Source organism: Rousettus aegyptiacus, unplaced genomic scaffold, assembly GCF_014176215.1.
Source record: "Rousettus aegyptiacus isolate mRouAeg1 unplaced genomic scaffold, mRouAeg1.p scaffold_m13_p_5, whole genome shotgun sequence".
In the NCBI taxonomy this organism is placed as follows: Eukaryota; Metazoa; Chordata; class Mammalia; order Chiroptera; family Pteropodidae; genus Rousettus; species Rousettus aegyptiacus.
This window is the reverse complement of record NW_023416308.1, coordinates 16,496,310-16,515,064: the sequence shown is the minus strand read 5'-3', so window position 1 is coordinate 16,515,064 and position 18,755 is coordinate 16,496,310. Positions and strand designations below refer to the sequence as shown.

The 18,755-nt window shown below is 47.1% G+C and overlaps 1 protein-coding gene across 1 annotated transcript; it reads right to left on the bottom strand.

Annotated features, from left to right (window-relative positions):
* Window positions 1-110: 110 nt before the first annotated feature.
* SF3A1 (splicing factor 3a subunit 1) lies at window positions 111-18,664 on the bottom strand. Its single transcript, XM_016135595.2, has 16 exons — window positions 18,485-18,664; window positions 15,748-15,869; window positions 11,670-11,877; window positions 10,255-10,512; window positions 7,933-8,007; window positions 7,119-7,269; window positions 6,602-6,795; window positions 5,636-5,753; window positions 5,179-5,364; window positions 4,374-4,495; window positions 4,022-4,267; window positions 3,267-3,474; window positions 2,605-2,759; window positions 1,560-1,661; window positions 1,394-1,465; window positions 111-632 (listed from the first exon to the last, which is right to left on the bottom strand). Exons 1-16 carry the CDS (start codon window positions 18,545-18,547, stop codon window positions 531-533), a joined length of 2,382 nt encoding a protein of 793 aa, XP_015991081.1. The 5' UTR covers window positions 18,548-18,664; the 3' UTR covers window positions 111-530.
* Window positions 18,665-18,755: the final 91 nt, after the last annotated feature.

Sequence of the window (18,755 nt, the reverse complement as noted above, 5' to 3'; positions counted from 1 at the left end):
CCAGCATTCCTCAGAGCAGAAGAGGAGCCGAAAGGCACTGTGCCATGCTCCTCCTGCCTTGAGTCTGGGCAGGGTGCAAGTGGCCAAGGGACAACTCTTAAAGACACTGATTCCACAAGAAAGGTCCAAGAGGTTTATTAGACAACTCATGGCGAGACACAAAATGATTAATGACGACAATAAGCATATTCTATCAGCCAAGTGCCACTTTGCACTACGACACTATCCTGTGGGACATCTCTGGGTTCACATTTCCTAATGGGCTGCCTGAAGAAATGAATCCCCCCTCAAATCAAGACCTGAACACAAAGGAATTCTGGACACCACTAGGGAGAAGAGTAGCATAGAAAGCCCTCTTGTCAATGTGGGGAGGGAGTGGGAGGAGGAAACTCTGCTTGACAATATGAATTTCCAAACTTAGTAAGAGGAAAACAAATGTACAAGGCAGGGTCCCCTGGGTCTGGGGAGAGGGTGGGGGCCAGGAGAGGCAAAATGGCAGTGGATGGAACCTGAGAGGAGGTTTTTCTCTTCTACTTCTTCCTCCCACCTCTCTCCTTGAGAGCCAGATGGATGATGGCGCCATTGGCCATGTTATAGTAGGCCAGTGAATTGGAATCCTTGATGAAGATGCCCTGGAAAACAGAAAGTGCATCAGCATGGGGCAATATGGCCTCAAGCACACTGCAGTCTCACAACTCCCAATGTCCATTCACATGAAGCAAATACAGGGGCTTGAAGGAAAGCAGGGATCCAAGCACAAGGCAGGACTGAAAATCTCTGGTTCCTCCCAGAATGCTTTGCTTTTCCTTCCTTCCATACCCAGCCATGATCTTCCCTTCTGTGACACCTCAAGAAGCTGGCACTAACCAACTTTACAGAACTGTGCCTCTTAAATCACAAGACCTTTAGAGATCAACTACTCTTACAGCCTTATCTACAGAGTAAGAAACTGAGACCCAGAGTAGGGATTTGTCAACATCCAAAAAGGGAGAACACAGCAGCCCCATGTGACCTCAGCACCAGGCTGAGCTGGACTATCACCTCCATGTCCTTGCACGAAGCCAGGCTATCTGAGACCACACCTGTGGGATGGCCACTCCACTGGGACAGAAAACCACCAGAGCATCCTCAAGTCTTATACCCAAATGTCTACCCCATCGTTGAGGCAGAGGGTTTTCTAGACTCCACACAAGACTGCATTGTAACCCTGCCAGAGCCTTGCCCTGTCAAATTAACCTGCCCTGGCACTTCCAGCCAGCATCGTCGCTTCTATGATGGACTCAGATGGCCACACCCAGGTGTCTCCCAATTCCTTCCGTTCCACAGGGGATTTAGCTTCTGGGAGAGCAGAGGTTTTGGGACCCAAGAAGGCAGGTCCAGACACCCGACTTACCTCATACTGTAGCTTCTGTTTACCTGCAGGCATGCCCGTGGCTTCGTGAATCTTCACCTTGATGACAGAGACCTGTAGAACCAAAGGAGAGGTCATTCACTCCGTTGCTAAGGTCAGCTGGAGGAAGCTGACCCCGACCCCTTGCTTCCCCTGCAGCAACTCATACCTGGTCTGTGAGTGGGAGGGTGAAGACCAGCACCTGTCCGTTCAGTTTCCATTCTGTCTTATCCTGCATATTGGGCACTTGGACTTTGATGGACACTGGACCCTGCAGAACAGGAAGTGGCCATTAGGCTGTGGAGCCATGAGCAAATCAGGAACTATGCTCTCCTATTCGTGGACCAGTCTAGACAATGTCACCTCTCCATCTGAGCTCCTGATGATGCCACTTGTGACACGACACAAATCACTTCTCTTTTCAAAATTTAAAACAATCTCTATTCTGCTTCCTGATAACATGAAAATGCTCTATAAACCCTGAGAAGTACCACAGAAGGCAAGAAAATGAACTGTGTGTTCGGAAGATCTGAGTTCCCAATTCAACTTCCCTAATAACTAGGTCTCTCTGCGCCTCAGCACCATTTCTATAAAGCAGGTGATCACAACCGCTGCATGGTACTAAATGGACAAGACCCATAAAACATGTAGCTCTCCCCTGACACTTGAGTACTTAAGAGATGAGAAACACTATCAGAAATAAAGGGGGGAAAAGAAAAGATTTGGTCGAATTCATTGGGAGAATGGGGCTGCAACTGTTTCTGCTTCCTCACTGGGGCCTAATAGCTTCCCTAGGGACAAGCAGTGCCAAGATTCCAACCTTTCCTTATTTCTAGCACCCCAACAGGATCCTCAGAACAGGCAGATATCCTAAGGGCTGAAACTGGAGAAGGCCATAAAAAAATTAAGAACTGCACCCAGGATTTTCCGAGTCCTACTGTCTGTGCAGCTGGGTCTCCCTGTTGGCCTCTACAATAGTTCACACCTAGGGACCACTGATGTCTGATCCTCTAACTGCTGACCCCACAACTAGTGTATGCTCAAAAGCTCTCACAGGCCTCCAATAACTAAACTAGGCCTCAGAAGCCAAAACCATGGGAGTAGAATAGGGTAAGCTAGGGAGTGTGTAACTGGGGCAGGATTGAACACCCTTCTCCACCCGCCCACCCTGCCTAAACACCCCAAGCCATAGGCAGCACCCTGGGATCACATACCTTGTTTCTGCGAAGGAACTCCTCCTCAGGCATGAGGCTGTCCTCTGTCTTCAGTTTCTTGGAGGCAGGTTCATCTTCCATGGGAGGTGGAGGGTGGACAGGGGGCATTGGAGCTGGAGCTGGGACGGGTGCCACAGGTGGAGCAGGCACGAAGGCTGCAAGGACAGGAGTAAGCAGCTGTGTGAGTTGAGGGAAGGGGACTAGGTCTCAGGGCTGGTAAGAAGTAAGAGTGGAGACTGCAAAGATTTCCTGTTTCTCCCAGTCAGAGGTGTGAAGTGCCACTCCTTACTGAGTCTGGCAGCCAGCTGGTTCCCTGGCAAGGGGACCTGGGAGGCTGCCTAGGCTGGGCAGCAGGGGACTGGAGGAGAGGTGGGACTGATGGCTAGAGTGGGTGCCTGCTGACAGGGAGCACTGTCAGATCTATGTCCCCGTCTGAGGCCTGACTCCCTGGGTATATAAACCCCAGCTCTGCCACCGTCATGACGCCTATCTACCCCAAGAGCCGCAGCTCCCAGCTCAGGGCTCTCTCACACAGGGAAGCCATGGCTCTCCTCTAGACCCCCAGCTAGAACAGCTGGCACTACCGTCAGCTACTGCTCTGCTCACAGTGCTTGGCCTATAGTCCTGACCCAATGGCCTGGAAATCAACGTGAAACACTGACCTGTTGGCACAATCATGGGGGGTGGACGGGGTGCCATGATAGGAGGGGCTGAAGGAGGCATAGGCACCACGTTGATCCTGGGTGCATGGATGATAGGCGGCATGGGAGCGATCACCGAGCCTGGAGGCAGTCGAACAACTGATGCCATTGGGGGCCGGGGCATGACGGGTACTGCAGACACAACTGTGGTACGAACAGGGGGCGGCATCTGTGGGGGAGAAAGGACCTATGGGTCACAGGAAGCGAAAGCTAGACTCCCAGAGCACAAGCAGCTGGTGACTGGTCACCTACAGCCTTTAAGGATGAGTCTAGACAGCTCTGACTTAGCACCCTGGGGCTGAGACTGCAGCCTCACCTCAGGCTGATAGGAACTACACCGGGAAAGGCCCATGGCGACACTCTTCCCACTTGGGACTCAACTAGCCGCTCATGGCAGACACTGAGAGAGCCACTAAAGAGGATGACCTGGACTTAGCCTCCTGGAGACAAGTCAGCAATCCTCAAAGAACCATCAAGTCCTTCGGCCCTTCTCTCCTTCTTACATTTGCCACTCATCTCCCTCCCTGTTCCAATCTTCCCATACTGATAGAAGTCCAGGCTAGAGGTTCTCACTTCCAATTAAAGTGTTCTTTCTTTCTACCTAAGCCACTCAGCACTCAGACGCTGCTATAAGGTAGTTGCTCTTCTCAGTCAATAGTGTGCGACCCCAAGAACAAAGGTCTAAAAGATCATTGACTAAGTGGCTGCTGGCTTACTGCAGGTGGCCGGGGCACTGAGGTGATAGGTGGGGCAGAGCTGGGGATATTGGTGGCTGAAGATGGAGGCGGTGGCTGCTGGGGGATTTCATTGGGCTTGCTAGGGCCGATCTTCTCTTTGGTATCATCTTCTGGCACCAGGCCCTTGGCCTTGTGGATGGCCTCGATCTGTTCCTGGAGAGTGATATTGGCCTGGGCAGCCTGCTGGGTCCGGGCCATGCTGCCTGAGTGGCCATCCCAGGTCACCTACAAGGGAAGGGAAAACAAAGCCACAGCCTGTCAGGGCTTCTAGAACTGAGCCCAACGCGGGAATCTGAGGTTAGGGAAAACACTAAGATCCACCAAACTGCACCTTCTCCTCTGGCTTCTGGATCTCCTCCTCCCCAATCTTCTTGCCGATGGCTGTTTCCTCTACACCGAAGATGTCAGTACGCCGTTCAGCCAACTGTTTCAAGCTGCTCTCGATATCCAGACCTGGATACAGTCACAGAATGGAGACAGGGGACAGAGAGGGAAAATAAAGCAGGTGCCCTACCAAGAAGGCAGCAGCTCTCCTGGTACAAGGTAGAGGCTGGTCCTATGGGAAGAGGCTGACTCTGGGTCCTAATGTAGTACATCTGTCCTCTGAGACTGGGGAAAGCTGCCCAATCAGCACTAAATAAGGCTATAAATCAGAGCTTATCCATTCCTTGCCTTATGAAAGATACTGAGACGATGGGGTCACATGAGTAACAAATAGCAGAGTCAGGACTAAAAGCCTGGTGTCCTACCTCTGGGACAGTTTTCTCCCTATTGGCTGCTTCTCACACAGTAGTCACAGGACACCATGTCTCATTCCCAGGTGCTCAGGGTACTCCAGCCATCAGGGCCCTAATTCTAAGATAGTCCCGAGAATGAACATCCCTCCCAGCTATAGTCAGATCTTGCTCTATGATGTCAATGGGCATGTGCCATCCATGTGAGTTACTCTGGAAAATTGGGAGTTCTTTTGTAGCATCACAGGTTGCACCTGTCCTCAAAGGCTTTTGTTTACCTCAACTGCTGCTTTCTATGTTTGCTTAAAGCAAGTTGACTGTAGTTTAGAGACTCCCATGGGCCAAAGTGAGTCAGGGCTGAGTCAGAGAAGTGTGGACTGTGTGGGGGAATCCCCACCTCACCTGGAGCATACACTTCATCGTCACTCTGCTTCTCACGGATTGAGCGATCTCGCTGCTCCAGCCAGCGAGGGTCGAGAAGCCCAATGCGCATGTGTTCCTGCATTTTGCTGGCAGGGATCTTCTCCCCAGTAATGGGAGACACAAGATATTCATCTGGAGCAGGGGCTGGAGGCAGGGGCTTAGAAGCTAAAAGGAAACAGAAATGCTTGCGTAAGAACAATGGATGGCAGCCTGGGTTAAGAGGGTGTTGTTTCATTCACATATCATTCATTCAAGACACATCCATTCAGTGCCACACTGCATCTAGTACTATGCATGTTGCCCGAACACCAGAAATGACTAAGCCCTGTTCCCCACTGCAAGGCCTCAGACAGAGGGTTAACAATGTCTTTACAAGACACCTAGAAACATCCCATCCTAGAAACAGAACACATGAGGGCAGGAAAGCACGCCCTACCTTTGGGGTCATAGTCTTTCCGGACAATGACCTGGTCTGGAGTTGGGGGCAGAGGAGGTGGCATGGGTGTCTCTGGGGGTGGGGGCACTTTCTGCCCTTCTTCTTCATCATCTGAACCCTGCAAAGTGAAGCAGTGGCGTGACTCAGAGAGGGGCCAAGAAGCCACTTCTCTGCAGCTGAGCCTGGTGGCTCTCAGTGTGGCAAGGAGCCTAGGCTCCTGCCAGCCAGCGTCCACATGCTAAGCCTCCCCAGGCAGCTGAGGCCAGCCGGCAGCCAGCCAAGCTGCTTCCTCACAGTGTGAATGGGAGCGTTGGGGGCCACAGTGCTAACACTCCGCCCAGGCATTTCCAGCAGCTGGCACCAGGCAGTCCCAAGAGGCTAAGGGCACTTAATATGCTGGGGAGGGGTGCGGGGAGCAACTTGGTACTCAATGGTAGCTGCTCATAGAGCAATGCTGGGAGGGAGAGAAAAAGTCAATTCCCACAGACATAGGGCTCTTTATTCTCAGGCAGTACACAAATTCTTTCCGAGGGGAGGAGAGCAGCTTGGCTATGGAGCCTATGCCTGCTCGGAAGGCCAGGCTCAAAGAGGACAGAGATGGCCGAATGGAAACACAGGCTACACTCAGAAAAGCTCTGGGAACTGCTGATCATTTGAGCCTAAGCGTTAATGCACCAAAGCTCATGGTATAGGACTCCCTAACTAAGAGCTAGCATGGAGGTGCTGGGAAGCAGGGCCTCTGTGCAAAGGTCTTAGAACAGGGCCGGGAAAGCTTTCAGATCCTTGCCTATGAATGAATCTTTGTTTGTCCAAGCTGGGAAAGAGGCTCTGTGCGGCCTGGACAGCTGCTCAGCCAGGACGCCTGATGCAAGACCCATGCCTCCTTTCAAGGTTCACAAGGGAGCTGGATATGACTTCAATGGAGAGCATCCCCATCTCCTTGGGCTCCAGGGGAAAAGGGCATACCTCATCCATGTCTTGTACTTGGGTATCCTGGTCCAGCTGGGAAGGAGGCTCCTCTGTCTTCTCCTGCTTCTCGTCTTCTTCATCAGATTCGACCTCCATCTCAACCTCCTCACTCTCCCCAAACTTTTCATAGCGCTCCTGAATGAGGATTCGGGCCCCCAGCTCCTCTGGGGTGGTGGGGGGAGGGAAGTTCCCTGGGAGAAAGTGAGCCAGAGTCAAAGGGTGGCCTCCACAGATGTTCCTTATCAAAGGTCCAGCTATCTGCTCTCTTCACAGTGAGCCCAGGGGTAGAGCTGTCTGATTTCTCTCCTATCTCCAGAGGCCCACCCAGAGTCTGATACAATAAGCATTTGTTGAATTACGTTTAAATGGTACAACGCGGTACAACTGACATCTTTTGGGAGCAGAGATGAAACAGACACTGATAAAGCCCTCTCAAGGATTCTGATGGTCTCTGTATGAGCTGTCCCGGGACAGCTCTGAGTTCCTGGCTCCCTATCTGGAGTCACAGACAAACCTTGTTCATTGGGTTGGAAGTCCACTGTTTCCACTACCACAAAATCATGCCAGTCGATTTGCGCATAGGCCACCCGTTCCTTCTCCTTCTCCTCCTCTTCCTTCTTCCTCTCACGCTCCTGGAACTTGGCCCACTCCACTCGGTAACATACCTGAAAGGATGGGAAACAGCATGATGCTGAGCTGAATAGGGGTCTGCTCCAACAAGGATGTCACCAAAGGCAACATCTCCTTCGGACGGGAGGGAAACTTCACGGAGCAAACTATGGTATTTGTATGTGGTTTCAGCCAGGCTCAGAATTTGGATAGGATGAACATTCTAAATGCCACAGAAACCTTCTGTCTAGGCTCCAAGGGCAACTGTTTTGTTATAACCTCCGAGTTTTCTATTTGAATTAACAAACAGCTCTGGGTTCAGAGGGTAGCTAACTCCTTCCCGGGAAGTCTGTGTAACAACCAAGTGCCCACAAGAGAAGACTTCATGTGGCCACTCAAAACAGCTAGTACCGATATGCCTCCTTTCCTCTACTCTGAAAACTTAGGCCTTCACAAGGCATCTGTGACCAAAGAATCTGTTCAGCAGTGGGCTTCTAGTGACAGTGAAAAAGAAGACCTAGTGAAGCTAGGAACAAAGCAGAAATTTGGGGAGCACAGAGTCCAGGTTTCTTTGACCTTTGTAGCCACAAAGCCTTTCTTCCCACCACTCCTGTGCCTGGAACCTAACAAGGAATTGCCTCAGGAACAATTTCCAAATGTGAAACAGAACCTACACAAACTTGCACCATCAATAACTGGTTATAAGGAACCGAGTTTACCTGGTCCAAAACTTCTCGGGGGTTCTCGGCTTCTTTCTTGAGCTTTGTAAATAAGCCTTTAGGCGGAATCAAGATCTGAAACGCAGAAGAATCATAAAAGCAACTGTCAGTGCTATACAACATGGGACAAAAAGGTGGCCTTCCTGGCCTGCCAAAAAGCATAGAAAGGAGAGCGCGGTATTTTGGGCCCCAATCCCAGCTACAATTGGCTGTGTCAGCGGTTCCCAATCCCCAGACTGAGGACGGCACTGGTCTGTGGACTGTTAGGAACCAGGCCGCCCAGCAGGAAGCGAGCAGCCTGCAAGCAAGCAAAGTTTCATCTGTATTTGCAGCTGCTCTCCAGCGCTAGCATCACCACCTCAGCTCCACCTCAGGTCATCAGGCATTAGATTCTCATAGGAGCACCGGTCTTTGGTGCCAAAAAGTTTAGGGACCACTAGGTGTGACTCTGGGCAAGTTACTTAATCTCTGTAATTTGGTTTCCTTCTACAAAAGGGTGGCACCACCACTTAAAAGTTGGCAACATCTACTTAAAAGGTTGCTGCAAGGATTAGCAGAAAAGTATGCAAAACCACAGGCAGCTCGTCCAGCAGATGGCCAGTATGCAATGGCTGTTTTCAGGGGATGTATCTGCTCCTACTGTTTTGCACACTCTCCTAGGCCTCCCCTGACTATCCTATTTAAGACTGCGGCCCACTGGCCCTACTTCCCTAAATTTCCATCTTCTGCTTTCTTTTTCTCCATGGTATTTATCACCGTCTGATAGTCACTGACATTGCATTTGTCTGTTACCCCCTCACTAGACCAGAAACTCCATGAAGATAAGGATTTCTCTTTTTTTTCACTCTATCTCCAGCACCTGGAAGAGTGTCTGACACTCAATATATATTTGCCAAAAGTAAAATTGCTGGCTTTGTTCAAAACAGCCAGTCATTCCCACTGCCCCAACAGTATTTAATAGCATTGGCAAAGTGGCTCAGCTCCACCTCATTCTCCCTGTACCTCTACCCTCAGAATCAATCTGTTCCTAGAGTGCCCATGGCTAGAGACAGACACTAGTGCCCTCAAATTAGAGTACTGAATATCAACACCTCAGTTCTGAAAGAGAAGAAACAGGCAAGTAACAGAATAAGAAGAAATATGGTGACCTTTAACCCCAAAAGCAATCCAGTGGGAAAAATTAGGGTTCAACTTAAAACTGATACTATGTGATTACAGTAACCCTTTGGCCTTCAATGATTATTATTTCAGCTACTAGCTTCTGGATTTGGTCATTTTATAAATACACATGTTTTTATAATTCTTTCTACTTATATACTTAGAGTGAATAAAAAGTTACAGGAAAGCATTATGAGTCTTACCGAGTCAGAACTTTAATATATTGCTTCTAGATATCAAGAACAGATGTGCAGACCAGGTCACTAAAAGGAAGACAATTTCCACTACATTTGTAGCAATAAAAACTTACCACAGGCAAATTTATACCAGTGTACCTTATATTAACAACGATTATTTTAAATACCACTATTAACTTGCCCAGATTCCTGACTGTAGCATAACTAGATCTTTGGCCCTGAAGTAAAAATGCCAGAGCTAAAGTCTCAGCTTTGTGACCCTGGCCCAGTTAACTTCTTTGTGCCTCAGTTTCTTCTTCTACAAAATGAGTATAACAACAGTGGCTATCTTACAGGTTATTTGGGATTATATCTGAAGATGCTGCATATGTTAAGTACATAAATACTGGCTACACTCACTTATGTTAAATTGTTTCCCCAATGCCTATTTAAATATTTCTAACTCGAGTACTTTCTAGTAAAAAACCAACGAAGATTTGGATTAAGTCTCACTGTAGTTACTTAATAGCTAAGAGACTGTAAGTGACTTCACTTCTCTGAGCCTATTTCTGCTTTTGAAAAAGGGGGGGGGACACTTATATTATGGGTTCTTATGAGGAGTAAATTAAGTAATAGGAGACAATTATTAAGGGCTGGTTTCTTTCTCAGGCCCTGTGCTAGGCACCTGAAAATTTAAATGCACTTAAAAGCAGCTAATACTACACGGTCTTGTGACATAGCAGGCACTTGCCTAACAGCAGTTATCAATCATGCATTTCATTTCTGTTTAGAAACAACAGTCTATGTTGCGTTTAAAAGGAAAAACTGAATAGAAAACAAGATTTCACACTGAATGAAATTTTTAACATCTACCCAGGGGCCCCAAAGAGGGGCACTGTCCTTGCAGACAGTAAGTGGACAGAGTACTTATGGTAAGATGCACTTGTTCCCTAGGCCCAGCACCCTAGCCCCTGCCCTGACCAAGCACCTTGGTATACTGTTCCACCAGCTTCGTGAAATAGTTGAAGAGGCTGTGCTGTGGGCGGAGGAAGTCAAACTGGTAGTTGCGCTGCTCTTTCTGCATCAGCTGGGTCAGAAACTGGCGCCCATTCCTGGCTACAAACTGAGCCGTCAACTTCACCACATCCAGGTCGAAGGCCGAGATAGAGGGGGGGTCTGCGATGAACTCAAACTCAGGAGGGGGCTCTTTGGGTACGATGGTCTCTTGGATCACCTGGGCTTGGACCTAAGATGTAGAGAGAATGGGAGACAAGAGGCACATGAGTGGACTGGATCTGGTGCGGGGGGCGGGGGGGGGTAGCACTCTACATTTCTACTAATGACATGCATACCACTGGTACATAGTGTGAGAGAAACCTAACTCACAAAAGCACCAATTTCTTGGCCAACTGTGTCCTGAACAACCTGAATCGCTTCTAGTGAGAACCATGCCCCTTTGTACCTCCGCTGCTGCCCTGAAATCAAAGGCTGAAACTGGGTGCCAGAAGATCTGACAGGAACATGGCTTATCAAGCCCCATTAACAGGGACAGAGGAGACAATAGGCCCTACATGTATGCAGAAGACCCGATGGACAAAGGATTTCCATGTTTGTTACCTCACTGGCCTCCACGTGAACCATGAGGCAGAGAGAACAGGTACTATAAATCCCTTTTATAGATGAGGAAACTGAGGTAGCCTGAAGCCCTAGGAGTAGTAAATTGCAAAGCAAGGTCTCGAAACCTACTTCAAAATTTACCCCCCACTGTAAAACAATGGCCTTTGCCACCAAGGTTCGGGAGTGGATCAAAGGGAAGGAACCACCCCAGGTCTACACAGGAGGCAAAATGTGCCAGCCCTTCCTGTCCTCATTGACAACCCTAATTGTCCCTAGTGCTGGGCCTAGTGCTGAGGGGAGTATTAGGGCAGGCCAGATGTAGAAGCCCTGGGAAGGTAAGACAGAAAAGAAAAATGGTCCAAGGAGGAGCGTATAAGCCATATCACAGCACTGCCCTCACACTGTGATTAAGGCAAAGAGAAACGGCTGAGAGCATCTTCAGAGTCCTGACTCTGTGACCTTGAGTATATACACTTCTTTGGGCCTTAGATTCCTCATCTGTAAAATGGTCACTTTGCTGGCCTCCTCGGAGAGCCCCTATGAGGTGCCAATGAGACTAGGCCCCTAAAGCACTGAGCACAGAGCTTGATAAGCAGTGCTCAGGAAATGCCGGACTTTGCTGTCTAAGTCTCAGCATCTGCTTCTGTAAGATGGGGCTAGAATCTCACATCTTCTCCCTGGGTGGTTGTATGGTTTGGATAGCAGAGTTCATTATCCTCCCCCCTCCCTATCCTGGCCTTCCTCTCAGCCCTGGGGAATGAGGGGAGGGAAGGGACTGGCTCCAACCTTCTGGGGAAGCTGTTGCTGAGTGGCTTGCTGCTGCTGCTGCATGACCTTGGGGATGGCAGCTGAGGGCTCCTGTGCCTTCCCCTCTTTGAACTCGCTGACCTTGTGGCGGTAGTATGCATGGTAAGGGTCATTGGGGTTCAGAAAGTTGAACTTGGGGTTGTTGATCTCATTCTGTCGTATCCTAGCTTCAAATTCAGGTCCGTTCCTAGAAGGAGGAAAAAAGAATTAACACTAGAACCCTTACAACTGCTGGGACCCAGAACGCCGCCCATTCAAGCCCTCTTCTCGGTCCCACCCATCAAACTAGTCTGTCTCTTGGCATGGCAGAGGTCCTCCTTGAGACGTCTTCAGTGGCCAGTGCCATCTGCGTTTTTCAACCTGGCCCAGGCCTCCACTACCACAGGATCTCCCAGACCTCCATCATTCTCACAGTTCCTGTCGGTCTTGCCATTTCCAGAAACCATCTGGACTACTGCTTTTCTCTTTTATAAAATTTATTTACTTTTAAAAAATGTACTAACAAAGGAAGGCATATATTACTACTTCACATAAAAATCAGTATGCTTTACTAATAAAAGGCAGTCATAAATTTAAACACAATGAAAACAAAGTAACACTGTTAAAGTTTAGTTTGAAGTTTGCTGCAATCAAGGCCAGGTCTTTTAATTAAGAAAAGGGATTACTGAGCACTGGAGAGATGTTAAAGATATACTAGCACTAAACAAAGACTTTGTACTTTGGCTAATGAGGACTGAAAAAAACCTGAAAATGTGGACAATTAAACTGAATGCTTTAAGTATTGCCTAAAACCACCTCATTTACTACTGAGTAAGGCCCACACAGGAAATACTGCTCTCTGTGGACCTGGACCTGTGCTGTTGTATAAGGTACATTCAGATGACAGGGGAACAGTAAGATTAGTAGGGAGGTCTCCCATCTCTCTCTGTACTTAGGACAGTTTCTCACATATACCCCATGTTCCGAGTTTGAATGCCTTTAAAACCTCAGACTTAATAATAATTTAAAAAAAGTCTCTCATAAGGTTTAGGAAACCCTGATTTTTTAAAGAGTCTCATTTGTAATATTTCAAGGTGTCAAGTATAAATTACACCTGTGTCAGTCAGAAAGTGCACTAACCTTAATGATATAAGATATGGACATGTTCAAGCTTTGGGTTCACTACCAACTCACCAAGTTACCGAATTTCTCTTTGAATCAATTTCCCATGTGTAAAAATATGGCTAATATCACCTTCTCTCTCTTCCTTGAAGTATTGAGAAGATCAAATTAGTTAAGAAGATGCCAAAGTCTTTTTGAAACATAGAGGCCTGCAAATGTAAGGGCTGTTACTTCTATAAAGGTTAGAAGAGGCTGTTTCATAAACATTAGAGATGATGTGGGTATTATCTGTGGGGCTTCTATTGTTCCCAGAGCCCAGGGCTGAGACACCCCAAACACACCAAGAAACAGCTACAGGGGCTAGGTGGAAGCCGCTCTCTTCAGACTTTCACAACCTGGCCCTATCAGATGAAGAGAGGGTGGGAGAAAGGGTGCAGGAAATGCTGTCCCCCAGATTAGCCACTCTAACAATCTGTGCCAAGGTGGTGGTCATCAACACCAGGCAGGCCCAGCTCCTCCGCAAATTCTGATCACACTGTGGTATGACTAACACCATAAGGTCTCAATTTGACAGTGCACTAGTTGAACTGGAACCTCATGCTTGGGGAAGAGGCTTTCGTCTCCCTCATTAAATAATGTGAACCATACACATGGAGAATGAATGCACGCATAAATACTGCTAAACTTGGCCACCACACCTAGCATACGCCCAAGGCAGACAAAGGGCTGTTAGAAAGAGGGACTCTGGTTGTCTCCTCTATCACTGCCTCCTAAGCCATAACCTCACCACATGTGGGAACAATCTGAAAAATAAAACAAGAAGGCAGCCATACTCATTCCTAGCTCTTTTGTTGCTTTCAATTAGCTTACTGTTAATTTTAGAATTGTATTCTCTAACACGAGAAATACATTTTAATAGAAAAAGACATGACTGACTAAATCCAGCTGGTGGGACTTTCAAGGGTAATTTCCACTTTAGTTTCTTGACAGGCAAAAGCTGGGAAGGGGAAACATAACTGACAAAAAACTTTTGGAAAACCATACTTGGTTCGTGATTTTTACTGTTTGCTCCATCAGTCAATACATGGGAACCCAGCAGATGTGAAGCTGAGGGTCCTGCATGTTTGCTTTATCCCAGAGTGAGATGCTGATCTGTCCCTTCATTGCAACATAAATAAAAGCAAGTTCACAAATTTTAGAAATGCCTACAAGGTAATCATCATAGTCAAAAATAGAGGTAGAGATGTAGATGTACAGATTTATTTTTAAAGGAACTTGGAAAGATTCTTATTTCTGTGGTATCAGAGGTTGGCACAAAATTATTGGAAAGCTCCTTGGCAAATGTTTAAAGAATCTTTTTAAATGCTATTTTAGCCAGTAAACTGACATATAGAATTTTCTTTAAAAAAGAAAAAAAAAAAATCTAAAAGGGAAAGAGAATGCTCAGACTTCCCTCACAGTTTCAGTTGCCAAACTGAAATATTGGAAACAATCTCAAAGTAAAAGATAGAAGAGATGGCCAAGTTAAGGCCCATCATCTCGAAATGGTACAGCCTGTCCAGAGAGGACTATGCAGCATGAGGAGACCATGAAGCAACATGGGAACATGGTTACAACACAGTGCAAACGGGAAAAGCAGGATGTGAAAGTTCTCCACTAGTATTACAAGGATCTAAAAAAGGATGCCAATGGCCAGAAGGAACAGGAAAAAGTGAAAACAGCTAGCAAAATCTATTCCGGTAGTGAGATTGTGGTAATGCCTCATCCAACACCCTTTTCCTATTTGTTGTTTTTAAAATATTGGTAGAAAGGGGAAGCATGAGCATTGGTATGAGACATTAAGTATTTGTCATAAATACAACACCAGCTGCCCTAAATCTGATATGGCCTTGTAATGTTCAATAAAGCAGAGAACAGTTTTAACCCAATACTTAGGTTAATCAAAGCCCTTGAAATGAGATGAGGATACTCTCCTCACACCTGACACAGTGAAAAGATATCAACCAGAGTAACCTCTTGCTAGGTTTCATTTCAGTTGGTTAGGAAAGGAAGGAATCCTCTTTTGATGTATTGATGGGGATGGTGCCTCAGGAGTAAAGGCGTGGCCCCCGGAAGTGCAAATGCCCTGATTGAGGGCAGCAGTCTGCTCAGGGCCAGCTACTGCTTTCATGCAGAGCTGTCCAGTTCATCAAGAGGCCAGAAATCCAGATTTATTGTGCAATCATCTCATTTTTAAAAAGTAGCAACTAATTTGAGTTTAAAAAACTATAAGAACAAACAAAAGACCTGTAGACTGAATGTGGCCTGTTGGCTGCCAAAAGAATGCTTTAAATACCCTAAACTAGGGTATGTGCCAACCCGCTGAGTTAAGCGGCCATCAAGAAGATTCCATTTGAGGACGCGTGTATGTGTAAGTATGAAGAAGAGGGACAAGAGGAACTCAGACTGATTTCCATGACACCTGAGAAGATGGCTAACACCTCCATTAATGTATCCGGATTACATTCAATCCCATTACCTCACTCCTGCCTCACAACAACTTGAAGTGGCATTTTATTCCCTTTTACAAAATGGGTCATTTGAGGCTCTGAGAAATGCAGTCCTTGTATAACGAGAATGATCAGCTTCCTTTTTTGTCTTCCTCAGGCCAGAGGCTCAGATATGGACACAGAGTATCCATGACAAAACAGTTTTCCAGGCATTTCCTCAGGCTCATTTTGAAAGGACAGATTCCTGGTGACTCTGGGGATGGGTGTGACTCACTCTCTACCACTGCCATGCTGTTAAGAGATGCCAGTCCTGTCAGTTGCCTACCTTACCACCATGTTGTGGTTTTAGAAGAGCTAATGGGCCTACCCGCCAATACTTCTCTAAAAGCCTAGTGTTGCCCTGTGCAGATTCAAGGATTCTCGGTGCTAAAATCCACTTATGAATCACACAAGCAGAACTATGTTACCTGGCCACAAAGCTGGCAGTCTTGTCAACGATATTTCTGACCTCTGGAGGAGGGTAAATAATCCCCACCACTGGCTTGGAAGGGGTAGAATCATCCTTTGAAGATGCTTCTTCTTCCATGGGCTATGAAAAAAGAAAAAAATAAATAAAGTCTTGAAGTTCCTGGTTTGGGGCTGGACACCTGTCCCCCCAAGTTAGTAATACCCTTCTAGGTTATTACTGAGAGCATTAGAATTTTTCCCACAAATTTCCCTTGAGTTAGAAACCTTTGCTCCAGAAGAATGGTTCTCTTAACTGCATTGTGTTTGCATGGAACCCTCTGGGGGAACCAGTAAAAATAAAAGCAACTTCCCTGGCTGCCTTCTGCATTTTTACCAAGTGCTCAAGGGATTCAGATGCAGAGGGGCTCTGATCACAATCTGAGAAACCATGTTCCAGAATCCAGAGGACACCCACACTGAGGGATGTGCCTGGCATGGGATAAAGAAGCAGGAAACTCCTTGCTGGCTGCTCCTTCTGCCCTGAATGCCCTTTCCCTCTGCATCTATTCCATAGTTTTAACTACCACTCAATGCTCAAATGTTTTGTGAAACTCTACTGGAATATTCAACACTAACTATCCATATGTTCTAATATTCTTTCCTCACCAGCCTTCCTTAAGCGAACAAAGGGTCAAGTCTCTCATCTTAGAAAAATAGTTTCTTTCCTCCCTCATGTTCCTTTCTGCTGCTGCCTGACCTCCCACCCCTTCCTCTGCTAGCTAAACATCCTGAGTTCTTTCAGCTCTGGTGTTCCCACTTCCTTACCTCCCATTTGGTCCTTATCCACTTCAAGTGTTCTTGCCAAAGTCAAAAACAACTACCTACATCCAACTACAGCAGTTATCTGCTGTATGATCAATGACCACTCCTTTACAAAACTCTCCACTTCTCTATTCCCAGGCCCTTTGTCACTAGCCTTTCCTTCTTGCTCACCATTCCATCCAAGTTCTTCCAGGTTTCTGTTTCACCTCCTGCCCTATAACAAGCATCTCCAAATTTCTGTTCTTGGTTCTTTTCATAGTATTCATACTGTCCTCTGTCAGGAACTCACAACCACATCCTCCATTTCCCTTACCACCTCTAGGCTAAACAATCCTGCCCAAACTGATATACCAAATCACTTTGTGCTCCAGAGCTGCAGATCCAGTTAACTCCTAGGTACTTTCATTTCTATCCCCTTTCTTCACGAATAGCTAGAAACTTGGTCAACCAGGCCAGAAATTTGGGCCTCCTCTCCCTTCCTCAGTCTCCATATTCCATGATAATAACAATGTTATCATCACTGAACGTGGAGGCTGAGTAGGTGTCATATACTTTAAGTACTTTAACTATATTAACTCATAACCTTTATGGGAGCCCTGAGATAAGTACTTTAATCATCTCCATTTTCCAGATGATAAAACTGAGGAATGGAGAGCTTAACTGGCCCAACAGGCAGCAGAACCAGATTTCTAACATATCACTCTGGCTATATAGTGCTTGTACTATCAGCCCTTTTGTGACATGAGCTTGCCCAGACCCTCTGTCTACCATCACCCCCAATCCAGCCAGGTTCTCAGCATCTTTTGAAAAGTGACTAATCCTTCGTCCTCATAGCGATTCTCCATGTCGCTGCCTACATACCTGAATTTCTGAAACACAAATGTGCTACTATCCTGCTTAAAATCCTTCCTTTTCTCTCCATTGTCTACTAATAGTTCGAATCCTCAGAACTGAATCTCTTGCCACCTCTTTGCCAGCACTATGCTTCAACCACACCTATTTACCCTTGACCAGAAGCACCATCTGATTCCATCTTGGTGCCTTTGCATTTACTATCTGGTATTTCCTTGTTTATTTTTCCCTGTTGATTGGGAAAATGCTGGGACACGTAGGCACTTGAGTATTTGTGGAAAGGGTATGGACCTCTTCTGTCACGTTCCCTGCTGTATTCTGAACCCAAAACAGTGGTCGCCATACAATATATGCTCAATAAATGTTTGCTGAATGAATAAAAAAATGCTATATCCCTTTCCTAAGCACCTACTTGGTGAACTCCCATTCTAAAAGCAATTTACCTCTCACTCCAGTGGGCTTCACCTACTTTAATCTCCCCTCCACTCCATCAAAGCAAAGGTGACTGGGTTACTCTTTTGTACCTGATACTTCTATAATAGAGCAAATCACACTGTAATGCAATTATTTATATTCGCCTTTCTCCTTCCACTAATTGCGATCCTTTTAAGTTCCACTGTGTTCTTTACAGTGCTGGGCCAATAAACATTTGTTGAATAATAAAGTACATCTGTCTCCCCCACTAGTCTGTGAACTCTCTAAGGCAGGAGTTGCGCCTCATTTACTTCAGTAGCGTGAGAGCCTGGGGCACGGGGTTTGGCTTAGACTAGTTACCGAATAGATGCGGATGGGCTGGATCAGTGTTTCTCAAACTTTAATGAATCACTTTGGGAACTTGATAAAATGCATTTTCCTATTAGAAGATCTGGGGTGGAGACTCCGCATTTCTAATAAACTCCCAAGTCTGCAGAACACACTTTGAGAACCATTGTCCCAGAGAGTTCAGTTCGTTACCAAAAGGCAGCGCGCTGCCTCCTGGGACTTGTAGTCCCTTTAAGACCAGCTAATGGGCCGCTTCTTCCTGCAAAAGGAGCGCCCAGGCCTGGGCTCGGACTACTGGTCGAGGTAAGGGGGGCACGGTACCTGTTTGGGCTCGGTGGCCACCGGCGGCGGCGGAGGCACCGCCTGCACAGGTCCGGCCGGCATGACTGCGACGCTCAGGGCTGCCAGTCCGCCTAGGTGTAGGTGAGCAGTGCGGCGTTAAAGCAGTTTCCCCGCAGCGATGGTACGACGAGCTCCCAAGATGGCGGCAGCTGAGCGAGTCGTCGCCGAGGAGGCCCGTGACGTACTTCCGGACACGCCCCTCCTCCGTGACGTAATTTCCACGGGAGCGATCCACGTGATACACCGTTGC

Excerpts from the sequence above, each read along its gene's own strand:
- SF3A1 (XM_016135595.2), bottom strand. The coding sequence starts at position 18,547 with ATGCCGGCCGGACCTGTGCAGGCGGTGCCTCCGCCGCCGCCGGTGGCC. Across the intron at positions 15,870-18,484 it reads TGGCCACCGAGCCCAAACAG|CCCATGGAAGAAGAAGCATC; the intron begins GTACCGTGCCCC and ends CTTTTTTCATAG. Across the intron at positions 5,365-5,635 it reads GAAAGACTATGACCCCAAAG|CTTCTAAGCCCCTGCCTCCA; the intron begins GTAGGGCGTGCT and ends GTTTCCTTTTAG.